The 14,828-nt window shown below is 46.7% G+C and overlaps 1 protein-coding gene across 3 annotated transcripts in view; it reads right to left on the reverse strand.

The window, feature by feature from the left end:
- The window catches only part of PELI2 (pellino E3 ubiquitin protein ligase family member 2), a 181,639-nt gene that overhangs the window by 12,691 nt on the left and 154,120 nt on the right, over nucleotides 1-14,828 (reverse strand). For all 3 annotated transcript variants that reach the window (XM_075531379.1, XM_075531380.1, XM_075531381.1), the window contains one exon: nucleotides 904-1,005. In XM_075531379.1, the coding sequence (XP_075387494.1) occupies nucleotides 904-1,005 (102 nt within the window). The remainder of the gene's footprint in view (nucleotides 1-903; nucleotides 1,006-14,828) is intronic.

Raw genomic sequence — 14,828 nt, forward strand, 5'->3', positions numbered from 1 at the left:
ATAGCCGGGCACCATCAGCTTTCTTCACCATGCTTGCTTATGCCACCATTTGTCCTCAGCGATCACATCGGGAAGGTGAGCACAAAATGATATGATTTTTCCTTCTTGGATGCCTGAAACCTGATCCATTTGACACCATGTGATCAAACCTATGTGTTTTAATGTATCTATGAATAAACAGGGATGCACACACTGACATATATAGGTAAGTGTGCACACATATCTAGAAGCATCAAATTCATTTACTTATAAATACATGCATACATTGTTTGCATACACACACACACATGTAACCACACTCTATTTTTCAAAAACACCCTTTTTTCCCTGCACACTTAGCGGTGCCACTTACTCCCCGCCCCCCGCTGTGCATCGTCTCCCACATTAGTGTTAAATGACAGTCACCTCCAAAAACACTTCTCGAGGTCGCAGCTTCACGCTTCATCTTTAATTTTTAAACTACTGAATCCCACTGAAGGCTTTCGATCCATTTTCTTCGGAGTGTGATGTTAGTCCCACGTCCTGAGTTTTACTATATACTATTCCCAGCAAGTTTTGGGAAGACCTTTAATTGTATTTCAATCCTCTTTGATCCATGTGATATCCCGGCAGGAATTTGAACACGCTGGCCTTTAAGAAGCAACTGGACGTGAGCTCCTTGTCCTGGTCGGACGGCATTCAGAGCTAGGAATGCAGTCTGAGCACCTTGTGGCAATTTCAGAGTTAATAATTGTCTGTTGTGAGGCTTTTAAACACCAAGCTGAAATAAAGTTTATATTTATTTTCACCTCTTTGTCTGTCCCTGGATAGGGCCACATTCTATTGTATTCAAAGTTCACGCCGTGTGAGGAAGACAGACGCGAAGGGAAACTACGCTAACGTTTCGTGAGAGAACGACGGTACCTGAAACATGTCCGTATCTTTGTCGTGGGTGTACTCGACCACCACGGTCCGGTCCCTCGACAGCGTGTAGGAGACGCTGTGTTGACCTTTGCAGCTGATAGCCTGAAATGGAAAAGGACAAAGACTCGTGAAACTGTCAGTCCGCACCGGACTTCTGCTTGCGACTGTTTCCCATGCCTGGGAAAGCCGGGCAGTGAGCAGGGACACAGACCACAGACGTCACTGCGTTTGAATGATGGTCTAGCAGACACTGGGAGCTGCCAGGAGAACGAACGGACTGTCTTAGCCGAAGTACAGCCAGAATGTTCCTTAGAGGCGGGGGAGGCTTTCCCGCTGGTCCTCTGGGCACGCTTTCAGGAGAGATCCGTGCCTGGAGAAGGACATCATGCTTGGTACAGTGCCAAGTCAGCAAGAAACGGTCCCTCACGGGGATGGATTGACACAGTCAACGGGCTCAAGTGTGACAACGGTTGTCACGGTGGTGCAGGACTGGGCAGTGTTTCACTCTGCCGTGCCGAGGGTCGCCGTGAGTCAGAATCAGAATCGACTTGACGGAACCCAGTGACAGCGACACTTCAGAGTCAAGAGTTATATTTAGCAGCCCATACCAAAACAAGCGAGTTTTTCGCAGCAGCTGGAGCCTGCGATCGTCGTGTTCCGTATCCTGGGTCATAGATGTGTCAATTGTCCTAATTTTGAATTTATTAAATATTACACCTTTGTGGGCAATATTTTACTTTTTTAAATAAAAGTTAATCGACTGCATAAATTCCTTTATGCATATTCCTGGAAAACCATATATACGTCCTCCCCATTACCTCACCTAACAGATTGTCAGTAACATTTTGTTAATAGTATTTTTCTTGGTTATCAAAGATTTTAGTAAAAATACTGAGAAATGAATCATCTCAAATGCCACAAGTTAATAATTTCTGAACAGCTTATTAGTAGGAGCAACCATAATTCAAACCAGTAAGATGAAATATTCTACAGATTTTCACAATACAATCAAAAGGATCACTCAGAACAAATGCTCTCTAAAGATTTCTAAGGGGCTCTGCTTGTGTAGTGGGTAACACATTGGGCTGCTAAGAGCAAGGTCAACAGTTCAAACACACCAGATGCTTCAAGAGAAAAAGTTGAGGCTTTCCACTCCTGTACAGATTTACAGCCTCAGAAACCCAAAGAAGAAGTTCTACTCTATTCTGTAGAGTCACTATGAATTGGAATTGACTTGTTAACAGTGACTAAGTGATAAAGATTTTTATTTGCTAAACAATAGCATGTTATTTCAGCTGATAAGCATACCTGTAACTCTGTTGTACACTGCATTTAATCTTATATGTGTATCAGGCAGTTGCTAAGTCCAAGTATTTCCCGAGTTAATAAATGAGGCAGTTGACTTAGCTTTACATCATTGGACAAGAAGATAGTTAATATGCTTTATCAAATTGCCTAGGAAGCAGTACAAGGAAGTTACTGTTCTTGCCTCCTCCATAATACATTTGCACATACTTTAATTTGTGGTCACATACTTTTACACTGTCCAAATTAACAAAGACACTGATTTAAATTGTACTTCAACTTATTTAATCACATTTTATCCATTCTACTGTAACCTAATATATTTCCATTTCCACTCTTTCACATGAGGCATAATAAATAAAACTGTAATAAACCTCTCTTTCATTAAACATTTATTGAATGACGACACTGTACAAAGACCAAGAAAGCATTTACAAGTAGCTGGACGTAGACCCGCATGCTAATGGACATGTACTGTGAGCCTTTATATTTGAATAGTATCATTGCTTAGAGCAACAAGTAATAAACCATTGCAAATCTACTTCGAAGTGAGCCTAGTTAATCTCATGCTTATTTAATAATCTGCCCAAGGAACTTCGTGATGGGAATAATGTTTTATTCTGCATGCTTCCTTAAAGTGCTACAAGTATTAGAAATAACCATTTAGACCTCCAATATGCTCAGAAATCTAAAAAAAATAAAGTATTTATTAAACTGCTCAACTTCATTAATAAAGGCAATCTTAATTTTTCATTGGTCTGAATCAAAAAAATCCAATGGGACTTGTATAAAGAATGCTTATTTATCTTTGTAGTCCATAAAAAACTTCACTTTAAAAAATATATGTTTGATTAAATTCCAACTTACAAAGCTAATAATAAGAGGGTTGTTAGTTGCCGTACTCCCCACCTCTCCCCGCCCCCCCCCCCAAAAAAAAAGCGAGCCTTGGTGACGCAGTGGGTGAGTGCTGGGGCTGTAGTTGGAACCTACCAGACAGCCACAGGAGAGAGACTGAGGCTGTCTGCTCTGGTCAAGAGCAGTCTCAGAGGACCACGGAGGCGGCACTGCGGTGTCGCAGAGGGTTGCTCTGAGCCACAATCGACTTGATGGCAATAGGTCTGGATTAGGTTTTATTCCTTAAAAGAAGGTCCATTATATTTAAACGTGATTTAAATTTACAAGCATATCAACTGGCACACAACTTTCTTGGTACATGTATACAAAATGAGAATATATGCAGTTTGCCAATGTATTTGCAAAATCAAGGTGTGCCCCAATGGAATACCATTTGAAAAGACAGACGTTTCCACATGGCAGCAGCTTCTTACTTGTCTCACAGTCCTGGCCGCCACCCCCCCCCACGCCCCGCCCCAATTCTCTGCCTTTCAGGGAGGCAGGTGGAACTGGTTGTTCAAGTTAAACTACTCCTCGGGGTATCTTCTGGATGGCCACACTCTAAGGTACACATGGTCTATACAGCCTATGGCATTCCCCTCCCCCACCATAAACTCCTATGTACACACATATATGCAGTGATACCAAGAAAGACAATCCAAAAAAATGCATAATGGGTGTACAAGTTAAGCCAGAACACTTTTATTCAAATTTGAAATAGATAATACTTTTATGTGGAAAAAAATGTTAAATTATCAAGGGTTCGTGAGGAAGGGAGGGAGGGGGGAAATGAGGAGTTGATACCAAGGGCTCAAGCAGAAAGAAAATGTTTTGAGAATGATGATGGCAACAGATGTACAAATGTGTCTGACACAATGGATGATGGATAGATAGATTGTTAGAAGCGTTGTACAAACCCCCAATAAAATGATAGGAAAAAACACCTTTTATGTGTTAAGAAGCCACAGGGGTAGTTCTCAACTACAAGGCTCACGACGCTCAAGTCAGTGCTGACTCCGAGGGACCCGCAGGGGTTTCCGAGACACTAACTGTTGACGGGAGCAGAAAGCCCGCTTCTGTCTCCCTTGGAGTGGCTGACGGCTGCAAACTGCTGCCGAGGCTTAACCATTACATCGCCATGGCTCCTAACGACAGAGGGGAGGGCAAAAATCAGCTCTAAATGCACCAGTCTCTAGAAAATCATTTATTATAATCATGGTTCAACCCACTGAATTAAAACTCTGCGCAGCTGACAAGTGAGCGTCTATCAATCCGGCAGGAAGAGAGAATGGAATCCATCGCTGTCGGCTGCCTCCCCGCGGCCACTCTCCCTGCTCCTTGAACTGAGGCCCCACGACAAAGCCTGAAATCGCCCAACTCGGATGTCCGCTTCTCCATCTCCTCCGCCTCGTGGAGACGTGACCTAAGCCGAGGGCAGAGGCGTAGGGGACTAGCGGCTGTCGGAGAGGTGCGTCCCCTTCCTGTCACCAGAGGTGCTGGGCAGCGTTGAAGAGGTCGTCTTGCATCATGGCCGACAGTCCAAAGCTCGGAGAAGCTGACTGGGAGTTCTGCCATCTTTGAGGTGCTGACCTCCGGGCTCCGAGTCTCCAGACTTCTGAGAGCAAAAGGACAGCCGGAGGCTGAGTTTGGTGAGCTGGCTGGCTCTGGAGCAGCTTTTTCCCTGCTTGTGTGAATGATCAAATAAGGGAGGGTAGTTATTTTTACATTTAAAAAATTTTCCATCATTTTATTGGGGGGTCTTACAGCTCTGACAACATTCCGTACAGCAATTGTATGAAGTATATTTGTACATATTATAATGTATATCTGGATCTATCTCCAACACTCAAAAGCACAGGCTGGGTATCCCTCCCGTGGCGGCAAACAGCAGCTGGTTTCCCCTGGAACGTGGACGTGCGCCCGAGCCCAGGTGGCGGGTATCTGTGCTGGGGGCACACAGGCGCACGCACCGGCACAAACGCCTACACACTTACTGTGATGACCTCAGCTGTTGGGTGACTGAGAACGGAGAACACAGACAGATTCATGTGCAATAAGTGGCCAAAGCGACCTTAGAGGGAGCCGTTGCCATCAAATGTGTCACGTGGACATCTTCCAGCCCCTATACCGTAGCGCACGATCGGAGGGGTACTAGGAAGCAGGGGCGGCGGTGACACATGACCTTAGAAATGGTAAAGCCAAACTCTGGTAAAGCACACGGACCGCACCCCCTGGGGGCCTTGCTTTATTAGCGTCTACTGGGATGATATAATATTTGTGTGTGTGTACGTGTGTACCAAGAGTGGCAGAGTTTCAAATGAAAGCGAAGAGCTGGGTGTGGGCTCGAAGATAAGGGATTCCATGACTATGTCTTAGAACCCACTGCTGCCAGAGTTCCATCTCTAGTCTAGACATCTGGCCATGCCCCGACCATGACGGAACCACAGGGGCTGTTCACTGACCACACGGTAGTCCGGCTCCACCCAATGCGCATACTTGTGGAAAGAGCACCACCCTGCAAGTCTGCTCTGTGAGGAGATGTAATTAGAAGCCGTAGGGATGGCCCGCCATCACAGAGAAGGAAAAAATAAAATAAAAATCAGAGGAACTAGTTTCTAGAAACGATTCGCTCGGGGTGGTTATCACAAAGGAGGGGACAAGAGGCCTGCCGGGGCTCACCCCGTTTTCCAGAGGACCAGCAGGTTGTCACAGAGCTGCTGACGAGCTTGACCCCACCAATCCGCCTGTGGTGATGTCCCAGGACGCCATTCCTGGTTTGCATCCGTCAGCTCCTCACCAAACAGGTTGGGGAGAAAGCCCAGGGGGCAGGCTGCACGTCAGGAGAGGACTCCGCGTCATACCCTGCTCTTGCCCACAGCATCTCGGGGAAGCCCACCCGACGAGGAAAGTCCGAGGAAATGGGCTGGAAAACTCCGCAAGGAAGTCAGTGAACCCTTTGACGCTTGGCTTCTGCCAAGAGACATAAGTTTGTGTTCTCTCTCAACAGTCTTCTAGACGATGCTGACGACCAGCCTTCTTGAACGGGGCATAGAGTGATGGGTGGGTGCCCCAGCCAACTAGTCTTCATGCTTTAAACATGTTTATTTTCGGTCACTACAGATGTTGATTCCAATTTACGATTTAGTAGTCAGTCCTTGTACAATGTAAGTAAATCACTATGCAAAATGAGTGCTACAGAAAACACTTGATAAATGGGGGGGGGCGTGAATACTGACTGTTCATAGTCATTCTGGCTGCTAATTCTAACCGTCTGCGAAGGTGCCCGGCTGTAGAAGCAGTTCGCTGGTCTGTGACACCTCCATCGAGCCCTCCGTCTTGGGTCAGGTGTGAAGAGAAGTCAAAGGGTCAGAGCTTTTGGGGAGGAGCGGCTTCAGGACAGCTTCATGAAAAACACGCACACTCAAGAACACAGGAAGACAAGCACGCGGCACCCTGGAAGCGACTGCGCCATGACTTCACCACCCGAGTGCCTGTGCTGCGGGGCGTCGGATATGCAGGCCCACAGCAGGCCCTGCGACCACATCATTTACGGCAGAGTCCACTGATGTTCCAGTTTGTGCCCGAACGTCGGGTGGATGGCAGAAAACGTTTGCGCCAAATTCACCCTCTGAATGTGATGAATGTATTTATTATGGTGAGACCCAAGGGTAAATGCCCTTCAGGAACGGAGAACGCAATCACATGTGGATAATAGAGAGACCACGTTGGCTAAGGGAGGCTGACGCAGAGAACACCACATGCGGGCCCGTCTGAAGCCTGCTTTAGACATCCACCAATGAGTCCACATCACGCAACTCAGCCCTGAATCTTCCGCTGTTGCCTCTGAGTCGCAGCAGACTCAGCGGCGCGGATTCCACAGAATTACGGAGCAGAGAGAAAGACGGCTCTCACATGCCATTTTAATCTCTTCAAATTAAAAAAAATCATCGCCCGCAACCTGGACTTACAGCATCGCTTCATAGCTGCACAGGGTGTACCTTTAAGTTTTCCATCGTCTGTAACATATGCTTTGGAGATTATTATTATTCTATCTGGCTTTAAATATATTCTAGATAGGGACTGTATTAATTAGAGATAATCCCGGTATGACAAACATGTTTTTCTAGAACTAATGACTTTTCTGTCAGGCTGATGAGTATAATTAGGCAATAAATCCTCAATCAGTCTGGTTCAAATTGCTACAGGGAGGATGAGGTCTCTGCCATCCTTGTCACTTGATGTATACAATATGTATGAGAGCCCGTTCCAAAGAGAGGAGGTGGCTAAAGGAATTCAGATTTGATTTTGCATGAAGACATTCCAGGAGCCGTATTTCAAACAAGTGCCTGAACCGTGACTACAAAGAGAAAGTTGCAAAGAGCCAAGTTGGATTTCATGGAAATAAACAGTATTTCACAGCGAGACAACATGATGAGCCTGTCGGAGGCGGTGGCTCTAAACCTGACACTGGGCCAGGGCTGCCCTCGCCCAGGGCTGGCTCCCAAATCTTTCAACACACCCAGCCAGAGAAGCCCAAGCACGGCCATCACTGGGCTGGGGCGCAGACCGACGTAGCTGCTCAACCTGGCACACACAGATGCCACGAAGGCTAAGAACATTTCAGGAGAATGTGTTCCGAATTTGGGTTCACCTCTAATTACAGTGAAGACTGATTCAGTGGGGGACTCTGGTCACAAAGAGAAGCCCTCTTGGTGCACTGGTTAAGTGCTTGGCTGTGAACAGAAAGGCTAGCAGTGCCAACCGAACAGCCTTTCCACCCGCACAGTTTGCGGTCGGCTCCTCTGGTACAGACTGCAGCCTTGGCAAGCCTGCAAGGCCACCGTGTTGTCTTACAGGGTCACCGTGAGTTGGGTCTGGCTCTACAGCAGTGGATACGGGTCTGGCTTCCAGGCATGGGAAACTGTATCTCAGATCCAGTTCTGAAAGCGGGAATGCCAGGGGGCTGGAGTTGGAGAGAGCTAGAGCAGGCATGAGTCCTTTCTGGACGGGCGGCTCCTCAGATTCGCCCACCCACAGTGTGGGGAACGGCTCCAGAACAGGAGCCTGCGCTCAGAGTGTAGACGGCTGGGTGGGTCGGAATGCTCACTCCATCTCCTTGTGGCTGTGAGACCCTGGGCAGGTTACTTACATGTTCTGGGCCTCAGCTTCCTCACCTGCACAAGTGCTGGCCTGAGTCCTAAGGATGGTGGTCACTGTGGAGGGCAGAGATGCTCTAGTGCAGTGGTTCTCAACCTGTGGGTCGTGACGCCCTTGGGGGGGCGGGGGCGTCGAGCAACCCTTTCACAGGGGCCGCCCGATTCATAACAGGAGCAAAATGACAGTGAAGAAGTAGCAACGAAAATAATGTGATGGTTGGGGGGTCCCCACCACATGAGGAACTGTGTGAAAGGGTCGCGGCATCGGGAAGGTTGAGAACCGCTGTCCTAGCTCCTTCTGGGTCCACTGGGTTGTCCACAAAGTGCTGCCCAAGTACAGGGTCACATTCAAGCTTGAATCATTTACTGATTTCTCATTAATGAATGTGAACAGTTTTATCAAATCCTAGTACAGAGCTACCACATGCACGAAGATTCCGTTGACTTCCCTTGGTCGAACGGCCAAGGACACAAATAGGCTGGCTGCCAGACAGAGCGCACCAGAAAATGGATCACTGCAGATACCGTCTCACCCAACTCACAATGCATGCTGCATACAATTCAATATGCAAGTCTGTCAGAGAGTTGTGCGCTCATCACTCCAATCAATAGAACATTTTCTTCATTCTTGTATCCGTTATTATTAGCTCCCCATTTCCCCCAACACCCCCTGCCACAACCCTAAGAAAGTATTCATCTAGTGCTGCCTCTACAGATTTGTGTATCTCGAACTTCATAGAAAGAAAACCATTGAACTAAAAAATAACAACTAAAAAAACTCAGCAACCACAACAGGACAAAACCCTGAAGAACCTCAATCCTAAAGGCAGCAGAATGTAATGAAAACTAGAGCAAGCTGAGAACCGGTCAAAAGCAAATGCAAAGGAGAAGATACGAAACTGGGTCCTAACAATGTCTGTAGGAATCCACATTCTGATCCACTGCCTTGGGGCAAAACTACTCATATCCTTGGTCAGTGGACCTAGGGAATTCAATGGAGACTTAGTCAAGGTACATGAGTGTGTGTGTGTGTGTGTGTGTCTAAATTGATTTTGGGCCTTCACTACCATCCGTAGCCTTCTGCAAACTGGAAGCTCAGAAATTAAGCTCTGATCCCGTCTCTCCCCTGAGCTTGGATTTTATTGTTAATAATTCTTTGATCGTGCTGGTTGGTGTGCTTTTAACTTAGATAGCTTTATGTTTTAAGATAAGCCTTTAAGATCCTGGATGCCATTTTTTTCTTATAGCCAGACACCATCTGAGTTCTTCCTCACACTTTGCTATTGCATCGTATCTTCGGTGATCTCAAGGAGGGCAACATAGTGGCTTTACTTTATTGTGCTATAGAAATTATTGTGCTGGGCTCTCTGGGTAGTGCCGAGTTATACACTCAATGACTTAATGAAAGGTTGGTGGTCCAAACTTTCTTGGATTATCTCAAAAAGACAATCTGCTTCTGAAGGTCACAACCTTGACAAGCCTCATGGAGGTCTACCGTGCACATAGGGGAACTCGATGCAAACTAGCACCTACCACGACAAAGCCAACCAAAGGTGTGCCCTTCTCTTAGGATGTGCGTGTCATCCCTTCTGACCAATAAGGGGAAGCACAATACTCCCACAAAGGGAACAGGACACCTGCTCGTACCCACAAACATGCTTATCTTACAGCCAGATCTCGCCACTGGTTCCCATCAGTGACAACCTGGCTGCTTTTAATGACAACACTTATGCCACTTCTTGGTCTCAGCTTTGAAGTGTGAACTTAGTGCAGACATGTTCTGACGGGGACATCCCCCACACTAGTGCTGCGTGAACAGGAGAGGATGAACACAGGGTGCCACCCAGAAAGCTTCCTGCGTGGCAGTGCTCTGGAATCTCCCCATCTTGCTCCACCCACAGCACGTGCCAGCATTGCCAGGCCCTTGGGAGCTGACCAGACGAGGAAGCACCGAGTGGTCTCCAGAGTCCCCTGCGGAAGGGTGTGTGAGTGGGTGCCCTTGCCTTGTTAAAAGTTGGCGAAAGCGACTCCAGATTCATTCTTTAAAACAGCAGTGCGTTTGCTTTTGACCATGTATGGCCCTCAATCCAAGCTGGTGCTTTTGTGAAATGCCAAGTGCTTTCGAGAAAATGGAAACAACGATGGTGTTTCTCTCTGCTGTGTACTCTAAGACCACGAGACAGTGAATAGAAACTCCAGTGTAGTGTGACATCAGAATCGTGGGTAACTATAATCGAGCAACAAACATTTCTTTAAAGACGAAACATGAGCTTCTATCTGCTGGGACATTTTACATGGACTTCTCAAAATATTTACCTGGGGCTCTGGTGGGATAGTGGGTTAGGCCTCGAGCTGCTAACCACAAGATCAACAGTTCAAAACTAACAGTAGCAGACAAAGACGAGACTCTATATTCCTGTGAAGAGTCACAGCCTCAGAAATCTATAAAGACATTCTACTCTGACCTACAGGGCCACTCTGAGTCAGAACTGACCCGATGGCAGTGACTTTTCTCTAAACAGAGAAGTAGTTGTATGCCCTAAACTACTTGCCAAAGTGAAAGGATAACAAATCTAATTGGGGAGGGAGGTGCGCGGGCGGAAGAGCTCTAATAAAGGAAAATTACTAGTAACAATAAAAAAAATCTTATCAATGACTATCAATCCAATGAAATTCAGTTTGTCAATTCAGTCTACATTGTTGTCGTCAGGCGCCATTTGGTCACTTCCCTTCTCTTTTAAGGACTCTTTTAAGAGACTGCCTGGACGTCAAAGAGCACAGGAGGGAAAATGCACAAGGAACGCCCTCCCCCCCCCCAAAAAAAAACAACTGTGCACTACAGCGAGTCAGTAGGACATGCAAGCCCACACTGTCGCCACAAGCAACAAACTTCCAGATACTAAGACTGAGTCTGGCGTAAATTGATTTTCTACTAAAATACACGAGGCCCCACTATATTTTAATACGCAAGCCGGGTTACCAATTGTTAAAATGTTCCTTGAATACACAAGAGTGCAAAGATTAAAATTTACTCTTGACCCAAATAAAATACTAAGTTAAAAACCCTAATGATTTATAACAATAAAAGTAAAAGCTATTTTTAAATGTAAAAAAACAGTGGACTGAGGGTTGTTTTCCATTTTCCCCTCATATTACTTGGATGTATTTATTTTTCAAAAGAATTGGCCTACATTTCAAATGTGTCCATCTGCCAGAGCATCTCAGTTTCTCTGTGGAATAAAACCAGCCGGGTAAGGCCACACACTAGCTACATAGACGGATGGAACTATTTATCTCAAAATCCAACATTTATCTTGCTGTTGGTATTTTCAAGATGTTGAACTTGTTGGAATCATGGACAGTCTAATCCTAACACAACATGTTGAGTAAGACAACAGCTCTCTCTCTGGTACTACGAAGGTATTTGGATTAACACCCACACCTGCCACCACACCATTGCTCATCAACGTTCCTGGTAGGAGATTAGATACATTTAGAAGTTCTGGCTCAAAACTTACGAAAAGGCCGATCACTCTCTCTGAGGTCTTGGGTCATATTCTCCATCGAGTTCTGGACTCAAAACGTACTACAACTATCGAGGAGGGTCATCGCAAACCTCAGATGTTCTTTCTGAAATACCAGAGTATAGTGCCTTAGCATAGAACTATTATTACAGACGAAGCCACCGCTAGCTCGGTTAGTGTGTCACTCACGTCCAGCCACGATGCTTAGTCAGACATGACCCTCAGTCAGTCGGGGTCCGTCAGCCAGGGCACCGCGCCGCCGCTGGCCACCCCGAGTAGGCCCGCGACACGGCCGCACGTAAAACAATTTCCCCGGCTTTATCGAAAGCTGCAGGAGCCCTTGGTGCAAAGGCTAAGCTTGACTGCTCCCCAGAAGGTGAGTGGTTCAAACTACCCAGAGGTGTGATGGGAGAAAGACCTGGCGGTCTACCTCGGGGCAGTTCCACAGTCACCTGGGCTCTCCGCCGGCTGAATCTTCTTTGCGGCGCGCATTCCCGGCCCACGCCAGACTCTGTGGCAGGACGGCTTTTGTTTTGCTCTCAGTTTTATGAACACTTTATCCACACGTCCACAAGCCAAGAAGTCATATACAGAAGAGTTGCACGATTACCACAGTCACTTCTAGACCATTTTCTTCTTCCTTGGACTCATTGTTAGCCACGTAATAATTTTTTTTCTAGTCGTGGCAGAAATACACACTACAAAACATTCTCCAAGCCACACCTTCTAATGTCTAGTTCAGTGCCATCGAATGGTGTTGTACAACCATCATTCCACCACCTAAGCTACAATTCTTTTTCCTTCACCCCTGGTAACTACTGGTCAAGTTTGCTTTCTGTTTTGTTTTGTTTTTTTAAACTAGTTTTCTTGATATAGCATTCACATATCATATACTTCGTCCATGGTTAACTTGCTCTCAAAAAGAGTTGTATCTGCATCATCACACAAAAAATTATTATTGCGGTCAGTTATTTTGATGACTCATATCCATAAACTTTACCAAATAACTTTGAATTTTATAGCGTTATCCAGGTTCTTGAGGATTGGTGAGTCAAAAAATATTTTGAATTACTAGGTAAGATGTGTACAAAATTAGTATGTACCTTCCAATCCATTCTTCCAACAACAGAACTCCCCACAAACAATGCCCACCGCCGTCAAGTTGATTCTAACTCACCGCGACCCGATGGGGCGGCGTAGACGCCTCTTTGAGTTTCTGCACCTGCGCAGGAGCAGGCCGTCCTGTCTCTGCCCTGCAGAGAATAGGGTTCCACGGACGGCCCCTGTGGTCAGCAGCCCACGTCACACACCGCACTGCCCAGGCTTCCTCCAGCACACTGCTTGTTTCTGAAGGATCCTTCCAAAGAGAGAGAGTGATGCGTGTGCTTATGAAGCGTCTGTGTGAGGAATGGTAAGGACCATGCGGCGTTCTGCTCTTGTTACTTTCCGTTAGCAATGGGACGGCCTACCGCTTACACAGCACTGACTCCTTCTTCTTTATGTACCATGCTTAGGCCAGCTCAAATTTATATCAGTCCAGTAAGTGTGCACTTATCCGAAAAGTACTTGCTAACACTCAAATATTCAGGATCTAGGATTTTCATGAGCTCGTTATTAAAGAAACTACCGGAAGAAAACTTGAACCAAACACGAGTTTGACAGAGAATCTCACACAGAGGAACTGGCAGTTACGCACTGAATTCACTTTTAATCTCTAGGACTAAAACAAGAGACACAATTACTGCCGACGAATGTGATCAGCTGCCAGTGCAGAAATAACAGACACAGTAGAAGGCAGGGGGGGGGGAGATGAGAGGAGTGTACACATCCCGATATGGCTGGATTTCAGAAGCAGGTAAGACGCGGCGGTCTGCTACGAGAGACTGCAGACTTAGAGACCCCGCGGGGCCGCTCTACTCTGCCCGAGAGTTGACTCGAGTTGAAGCAGACTTGAGGGCACTGGTGCGGGTTTTGGAAAGAACTCTTGGCTACCTAGGTGATGAAACGCTGGAGGGAAGGAGTCAAGGTGTCTTCATACGGAAACTTCAAACAACCCGGAGACTCCACAGAGGCTGCCTGTCCCCTTGAAGAGGTACCATCCCGGGAACCCTAGTGGGGCAGCTCTGCGTGAGAACTGACTCGGGGGCGGTACTTTTGGAAAGTGATGCTGGTGATTTTTTTGGGTCACCTATTTTGGCATTGTGACAGCCCTTGGAGAAGGCCGTCGTGCTTGGTCAAGTAGAGGGACAGTGCAAAAGACAGACTCTTAACAAAACGAATGGACACTGGCTCAACAATGGAGTCAAATCCGACAATGACTAAGGATACACAAACACTAAATGGTCCACTTAAGCTGGGGAGGATGGTGCGGGGCAGGCCACTGTTTCAGCCAGTCCTGGTGTCGCCAGGAGCTCTGGTGGCGCGGTGGGTTTCGCCGAGCTGCTGGCCACGGGACAGCTTGTCCAACCCAGCGGCTGTTCTGTAGCAAGAAGATGCAGCTGCCTTCCCTGTGGAGGTTTCCCGTCTCAGAGACTCAGGGCGGCGCGTCTACTCTGCAGGACGGCTGCAAGGAGGCGGAACTGGCGACATGGCAGAGAGCTTGGGTTCTGGTTTACATGGTGTCACTGGGGGTCCAAACTGACCACAGCCCCTAACAACAGCAGCGAGAAGGAAACCGGACAAATGAAGTCACACCCCACACGGCTTCCTCCTGTGGCTTTCCTACATTGACACTTTTATATCCTGGCTCTATTTCGTGAGAGCATTGTCCAGAGCACCCAGGGACACTAGGCAACATAAGGGCCAATGGGGTGACAATAATAGAAACAGGACATACTGTACAGGGGACAGGACATCAGAGCAACTTTAACACTAACTAACAATACGCCCTGCGGTTTTGTTTTGAACCCTTATAAATCGGGTAAAATAGGAAAGCTTTTTCATTGTTAAATTTCTTTGTAAGATTACATTCCATGGGTAAGAATGATTTTATTTCCGCCATTATTAAATTTATATTATATTCCTTGAGAAATTAAGAGCTGAAAGG

This window comes from Tenrec ecaudatus, chromosome 14 (genome assembly GCF_050624435.1).
Source record: "Tenrec ecaudatus isolate mTenEca1 chromosome 14, mTenEca1.hap1, whole genome shotgun sequence".
Classification (NCBI taxonomy): Eukaryota; Metazoa; Chordata; class Mammalia; order Afrosoricida; family Tenrecidae; genus Tenrec; species Tenrec ecaudatus.